Source organism: Apium graveolens, chromosome 4 (genome assembly GCF_009905375.1).
Source record: "Apium graveolens cultivar Ventura chromosome 4, ASM990537v1, whole genome shotgun sequence".
Lineage (NCBI taxonomy): Eukaryota > Viridiplantae > Streptophyta > Magnoliopsida > Apiales > Apiaceae > Apium > Apium graveolens.
Genome location: NC_133650.1, coordinates 314,763,403 through 314,770,488, shown reverse-complemented (window position 1 = coordinate 314,770,488; position 7,086 = coordinate 314,763,403). Strand labels below are relative to the sequence as shown.

The following is a 7,086-nucleotide window of genomic DNA, read 5'->3' as shown; positions in this document are numbered from 1 at the left end:
TTATATAATACTGGAAAAAAGGATTGACAGCAAATAACGCAAAGATGAATAAATTTAAAACATACATCATCGTCAAGGAGAATAAGATTGTAGCCTTTGAATGAGTTCGTCTCTAAAGTCATGTTAGCCCACATCCTGGTAACCCTGACCTTAATTTTCCAGTTAGTGCTTGCCTTGTCGAGATTGGATAGACGATCAAATGATTCCATTGAAAAAGATCACTATAAGAAGAGCAAGAAAAAAGTTCATTCAAAAATTTAATAACAACTCAGCAGGTAAGATATTTATACATTCAATATTTTAAGAACTGTATAAATCGCTTAAAGAATTGAAGATCTTACAAAATGGTTGAACTCTTGAGAAAAAAAAGGATGATGCTTAGCAAATGACAAAACTCCTGTAAAAATGTTGAAAATATATTTAACCAGCAAGGCATTAGGGAGATGCCAACAATTTAGCTCGAAATTGATAGTGCAAATCTATTCCTTTAATTGAGAATTAGAGTAATATCCCGGTTTAATTTGCTGATAATTCTTAAGATAAGTGTTTGATGTGATTATGACAACAAACCAACCTTATCATTTGGGTTTTTGCCAACAGAAAAAGGTAAAACTGAAATCCAATTCCTAATAAAATATGTACAGTATATAAACAATTAAGAAAATCTTCCTAATCAAACAGATTATACATATTTGTAATAGACAAAATAATTGGAGATTTATTGTTTATATTATGTTCATAGACGGATGCAGTAAAAAAAGTGTAACATTTTGGATGTTGAACTCACGCCATTGATATATCAAACACAATAAATCCAGAGTTAAGAAGGAAATATAGAAAAATATTACAGGAAGTTCTTAATATGTCATGTCAATTGTCTACACTTGGAAGATTGTAAAATACTTCCTCAAAAACTACATTATTTGTGATATCTGTGCTAATACCATCACAACTATCTATGAGAATATGGAGGCCTTCAGGTCGTGTCACTTTGGATAAAGAAACATAAATGTGTCCGTGCGAGAAAGCTGCTTTAGGAAGGTAAAGCCCAACTGTATCAAGTGATTGTCCCTGACTTTTGTTAATCATCATGGCATAACATATTTGAATCAGAAACTGAACGCGTTTAAATTCAAACGGCCAATTCGTGTCACTTGGAATCATCTCAATTCTAGGTATTAGATGTTTCGTTCCAACAAGAGAGCCACACAAAATCTCACATTCAATACTGTTCTTCCCACAGGATTTCACAATCATTCTTGTACCATTGCATAATCCCATGATCTGGTTTAAGTTTCTCATAAGCATGACGATAAAACCTACCTTCAATTTTAACTCATGCTTAGGAATGCAAGGCATATTGATAGAGTTTAGATACTCAACTGGAAAAATGGATCTGAAATCATTATCATCATCACCTGCATCATCAATTAAATCCTGACTCAGATAAGTGTAAACCATGCCAGAAATTTTTTCAAGTATCGTTGTATTAATCTCATCCACCATGATATTGGTAGGTGTGAGTATGGCCCTTGATCTGAGGTATTCATGTGAAGAGATATTTTGTATAAAATCTGGGTACGTCACTTCAAAAAGCTTCTGGAGTGGATCTCCGGACGTAACCATTCCGGACATTTCACCAGTGTCTGGACTTGGAGAAATATTGGTTTCTTTGCCATCACCGACAGCAAGCTGCCACTTGCTAAAGTCCGCAATGGTTTTGTTCTCCAAATCACTATTTCCTGCATTAAGCCACATGTTTTGCTTCAATAAAAATACTTCACAGGATTCTCAAAGCTTGGATTTATTGAGGGTAGAGCAGACAACTTGAGCCCTTGACGCTTTTGAAATGACATGAAGTATCTGCCTAAAATTTCCACCAAAAATAATGGTTATACCACCAAATGGCTTTTTAGCTCTGCTTTTATCAATAGCAAACATAATATCTCTCAAGGATCGATCAACGCATTCAAAAGCATGACGATGTTGCATAGGAGCCTCGTCCCAAATTATTAAATCAGTTCGCTGAAGTAGCTCAGAAATATTAGTCCCGTGTCTTAAACCGGTAAAACAATTTTCATCAAGCTTGAGTGGAATGTGAAAGCGGGAGTGTGCGGTTCTTCCACCAGGAGGCAACACAGCAGCTATACCACATGAGGCAATAAGAAGCACAATCTTATGCTCTGATCGTAATCGACAACACAGTGTCTGCCACAAGAAAGTCTTTCCACATCCTCCACTTCCGTAAACAAAGAAAACACCACCTTTTTCTGGTTGATATTGTCAAGAATGAAATCATAGACTATCTTCTATTCATCATTGAGAAGACTATAATTTCTTGTGTGGATTCTCTTCATTTCTTCTATATCATAGGATGTTTCCTCAAGAATTAGTCTATTCTCAGAGTTGGAAAAAAAAAGCATCTCCGGGATATGGCATATCTGGGAAGTTTCTAAGGCTTTTACCAATATCATTCAACAATTTCTCTATCTCTGCAATAAAATTAATAAAACTTGATAACATTAATCCAAACATGGAACATGTAATATGTATAAAGCATTATTAACAGCTCATACCTGTAAGAGCGTAATTCTGGATCTCAATATCTGATAGACAAAGGTTTGGATTCCCAGTGAGATGTCGCCTCACAAGAAGAATATCATCTCACATGCATCCCCAATAAGCTTCCCAAAGGCTACGCGGATGAGAGACTGGACTGTATACTAAAATGTTGACAAATATGGCACGTAATTATGGAGGCATGGATGTATGTGCATTTTCACCTATAGCTTCATGCCATTGCTGGTCGTTCTGGAGGATACCTAGCGCGGCACAAGCTTCATGAAAGGAGTTATAGACATGGCCGTTGACTGTCTTCAAATCATCAAAACATACAGCACCTTTAATCCTGAGCAGGAGCATGCGGAGATATAATAGTTCACCGCTAGATGAATGTACTTCAGCAAGCCTACCGATGACATCACCTATTTTTCTCTGTTTCCAGATACCAGGTTGTGGATGCCATGTAAACTTGCTTGGAAATTCTGAATAGGTTAAATTTGGGGCCTCTGCATATGTTTTATTTGCATCAAACCATGCTTCTAATTTGCTTTTCTTTGTTCCAGCATTGTCGAAAACTTCCTGTAGATTTTTTGAGCCTTTACATGACACATGCTTGTCATTCGGTAGATGTATTGGCAATCGTTCAACGGAAGGCCACCGGGAATGGATGTCAAAACCAAATATCCTCCATGATGCTTCAGATGCACAAACATATCTTCCATCCAAGTATTGCTTGACTTCATCAAGCGGCCGTTTCTCAGGAGTGATTGTGGTTGTGCACCCTTTTTTGTTATTTGTTTTTTCCTCAGACACATGGTGGCGGTATCATGTCCTTTTAAACAATATTTAAATAGATTTTTCAATGATCTGGAGCTGTTACAAATCTCCAAATTTGTGTGACATTGAAATCTTATTAGAAGATCTCGATTGTAGGGGACAACATAACGATTAACCAGGTCAATTCCCTTTTTCTTTACGGTAATTCCAGTTTTCCCCCTCTTATAGATAGGAAAGCCACAGTCATCAAAGTATGTGTGAGAATTATACCTGTTAAAAAGGAAAGAACGATGTTTTAATTTAATTAAAATAAATCTAAAAGGAATGTTTTACTAAAAAGTGAAAAATTAAATGTTGTATTCTTCCAGCAGTCTTTGGAAAATTAATTTAATGTAAAAGATCTCAAAATTACCTTTTAGGAAAATGTTTAATACAACGGCCTTTAACCATACACGGAGAATTGACACAGTCAGTGCCACATGGTCCATGGATCATGTAATTCTTGACAGATTCGTAACCAACTGGATCAATACTTGGGACAGGAATTTCTGCAGAAACCATTTTATCTATTTGTTCAATTATTTTGGGACGATCGTTTGGATGCAACCATATTAGCATGTGAGCATGTGGCAATCCACGCTTTTGAAACTCTATGACGTGCATTACTGTAATATGAAATTGATGAAAATAATTAAATAAAGCCTTACATACATGTCATATTAAATTTAAATCATAAGAAATTTGTTAGAGGAAGAAATCCTGAAAATAGCATACCTCCAATACAACGTCCAAAGCAGTTCTTACTTTTTATTTGATCAAGAATTTGGTCAACTTTCATTTTAAATACCCTTGCAACAACGTCGGGTGTGTCAACAACATCAACACCAGGTAGAAATTTTAACATCCTCTGAATTTCAGGCCATTTTGTGTTAGTGGTCATCATAAGGAACAATGATGGGTGTCCAAGTGTTTGACAAATTGCCATTGCATCCTTGAAATACTGGTTCATGTATCTTTTACTGCCAGTGAAGGAGGCTGGTAAAATTGTTGCCTTGCTGACATTTTCAGGATTGATGTCACCCTTGTTTAGTGCATCTCGTATGTTGTGGTACATATCAGAATGAATTGTGGTCTGATGACCTCTGATCCAGTCAAGTCTGTATTGCTCAATCGCAGTAAATGCGTTAACAACATATTGCTGCCATAAACGTCCTCCCAGATGTGGAGTCAAACATGAATATACATAAGACAATTTCGGAGAAAATTAGAATGGTAGAATTAATTCATATATAAGTGTTCAAATTTAGGTCATGATTTTGAACATACCTTCTGAAGGCCGTATCATGAGTTTATAATTGTAATATTCTTTCATCATGATGAACTCTCTCTCCCCTTTTTCATCCGAATCTTCATCTTCGGTATTCTGACGTTGTTTCTGATTTTTTTGATTTGGTTTGTTTAAATGGATTTGACGGTAATATCCGATGTCTCCATGAGGAAAAAGAATAGGATACTGAAGCTGCATAAACCGTGGATCTGTTTCAAAAATTCTCTCCAATCCATTGGTTCTCGAATGGATTATTGTATCCCTGCATCCTTTAGCATACTCGTCAGTGACAATCAACCCGGCAACTTCATTCGATGGACCAATATGGTTAGGTCGACTAGATGCGGAAGACGAAGATATTAGAACCAATCTAAATTCATCAACTGGATTCTGACTAATTCTTTCACGTGCCATACGAAAACCTTTGACCAAACGATTATGTTTATCCAACATTTCTAACAATAACTCAACGATTTCTTCATCCACGACATCGCGTCCTCCCTTAACGGCATTTATTCTGTTATGTACTTCATCTTCAGTGTCATATATGTAGAGTTGACAGAATTTGGGGATCTCACCATCAAGTGGTACAAAGCTTCCCATACTGTGGTAATTTACACCTTTTACCTTGAAACAGTAAGGAGCACCGCCACGATTGATACTACGATCAATTTGACCTCCGGTGGAAGACATGGCAAACATACAGTTGTACATTCTAATATTTTCCTTGAAATGCCTAAAACGGGATCCACCAGTATGGAGTGAAGCGAGAGGCTGGGGTGGTTGCTTTTCTTTCTCAAGAATTATCTGACCATTTTTACAACAAAGAGAGAAAGTTGGAGGCTTTTTGGTCGCTTTTTTATTGTTTCTTTCATGATTCCACATGATGGCCTGACACTTTGAACAAATTCTATCAGGATCACCGACATCGAGGTACTCAATCCACTTAGTAACAGTATTGTCAAAATCATGTACATCAACATCGTCACAATCACCTACGAAATTTGAAATATTATGACTGTGGAACATTAGAGTAATTAAGAATGAAACTGAATTTAAGTTCATACCGGTAGATATACAATCACTATCACTGCTGTCACAATCTTCAACATTGTTAAATTCTCCTAATAAGTTCTTAGAACCTGAACTTTCTCCTCGCTCATAATAACTTTTTACGGAAGATGTATCATATGTTGAAGAACCTGGACTAATTTTACCACAGGTTTTTTTGGATTGTTATTTTACAGCGATATCACTGGTGGAACCTAAAGTTACTTGTGGTCGTTTAAATATAGTGGATGCGGGCAGTGCAAAAGTGACAGTACTCTTGGCACTTTGAGTATTTTTTGGAGCTGCAATATTTCGTTGGTCTCCTGCTACAACAACAACATTGTTAATAAGATCAACTACTACTATCTTTATTTGCATAAATAGTAAGCATCTCTAATATACAATTTTGATTTTGAAACACACCTTCAAATCCCATGGGTCGTAATTTATGAACGCATGGAGTATCAGGAGTTGCGCATGTTTCTCCATTTATCTGTACACCTACATGGTTGACCCAAAATTTATCAAATTGTGCGATGAATTTAACAATTTGAAAATTGTATTTTATCAATATAGCAATAAGACAACCATGGACAACTGTAATAAAAAATAGCGTTGGTTATGTTTTGACCTGATATTTGAGAACCGTATGAACGTGAAGTGTTTCCAGGTCGGGTGTATGGATAATTATCGAGTAATTCTCTGTCACGCGGACTCTTTTCGCACAGCCTATTTTTTCTTTTACCTGGAGAAGAACATAACCAATTCAGCCAATATCATATAAAATTAAACACAAATTTTTCCAACTATGAGTGAAGTAAAATGTGCCTGATGTTTGAGAAGCATGTGAAGGTGATGTAGTTCCCACAGGCTTGTGCACAATGCTTTCGCTAATAGTTGGATCATCCGTCAGTGTACTCAGGAATATCTTGTGTTCCTTAAAACTGCAGTTCTTTCGACGCACCCTCATTTGGTTTTTTTTCCTGCAATTTCCAGTAAAGACATTTATATTATCAAACAGGATTCTTTAGTAAAAAAAAACTGACCACACTTATTATTGTTTACCAGGTTGTTTCAGGTTTGGTTTTGCATTTGGTTTAGTATTGAGGCAATATCCGTCAGTACCTAGTTTCTCAAAACTGGGTTGGAAATTAATGTCAACCTGAACTTCATGGAGAGTTGACATTAACATATGTCCGGTGGCTAATCTATCCTTATCACTGGATTGGTAATTACCAACAACTGAAACTGCATAATCAAAAGGTATATTAAAATTAAAAATACTGTAGTTATACATGTAAACTTGGGAATTTACCAGCCTTTGTCGTGTCAAGAGTGTGCATAGACTGTTTGCCTAAATCTTCTAAACA

At 36.2% G+C, this 7,086-nt stretch overlaps 2 protein-coding genes across 2 annotated transcripts; both read right to left on the bottom strand.

Annotated features, from left to right (window-relative positions):
* Positions 1 to 870: 870 nt before the first annotated feature.
* LOC141720244 (uncharacterized) lies at positions 871 to 1,758 on the bottom strand. The gene has a single exon (XM_074522592.1). The coding sequence runs from the start codon at positions 1,756 to 1,758 to the stop codon at positions 871 to 873; it is 888 nt and encodes a 295-aa protein (XP_074378693.1).
* A 33-nt stretch (positions 1,759 to 1,791) lies between these two features.
* LOC141720243 (uncharacterized) lies at positions 1,792 to 6,686 on the bottom strand. The gene is made up of 10 exons (XM_074522591.1): positions 6,545 to 6,686; positions 6,348 to 6,461; positions 6,140 to 6,217; positions 5,734 to 5,868; positions 4,666 to 5,661; positions 4,114 to 4,551; positions 3,752 to 4,004; positions 3,516 to 3,609; positions 2,784 to 3,141; positions 1,792 to 2,270 (listed from the first exon to the last, which is right to left on the bottom strand). Exons 1-10 carry the CDS (start codon positions 6,684 to 6,686, stop codon positions 1,792 to 1,794), a joined length of 3,087 nt encoding a protein of 1,028 aa, XP_074378692.1.
* Positions 6,687 to 7,086: the final 400 nt, after the last annotated feature.

Excerpts from the sequence above, each read along its gene's own strand:
- LOC141720244 (XM_074522592.1), bottom strand. The coding sequence starts at position 1,758 with ATGTGGCTTAATGCAGGAAATAGTGATTTGGAGAACAAAACCATTGCG.
- LOC141720243 (XM_074522591.1), bottom strand. The coding sequence starts at position 6,686 with ATGAGGGTGCGTCGAAAGAACTGCAGTTTTAAGGAACACAAGATATTC. Across the intron at positions 3,610-3,751 it reads ATTAAACATTTTCCTAAAAG|GTATAATTCTCACACATACT; the intron begins GTAATTTTGAGA and ends CCTTTTTAACAG. Across the intron at positions 2,271-2,783 it reads GCAATGGCATGAAGCTATAG|AAAAAGGTGGTGTTTTCTTT; the intron begins GTGAAAATGCAC and ends AATATCAACCAG.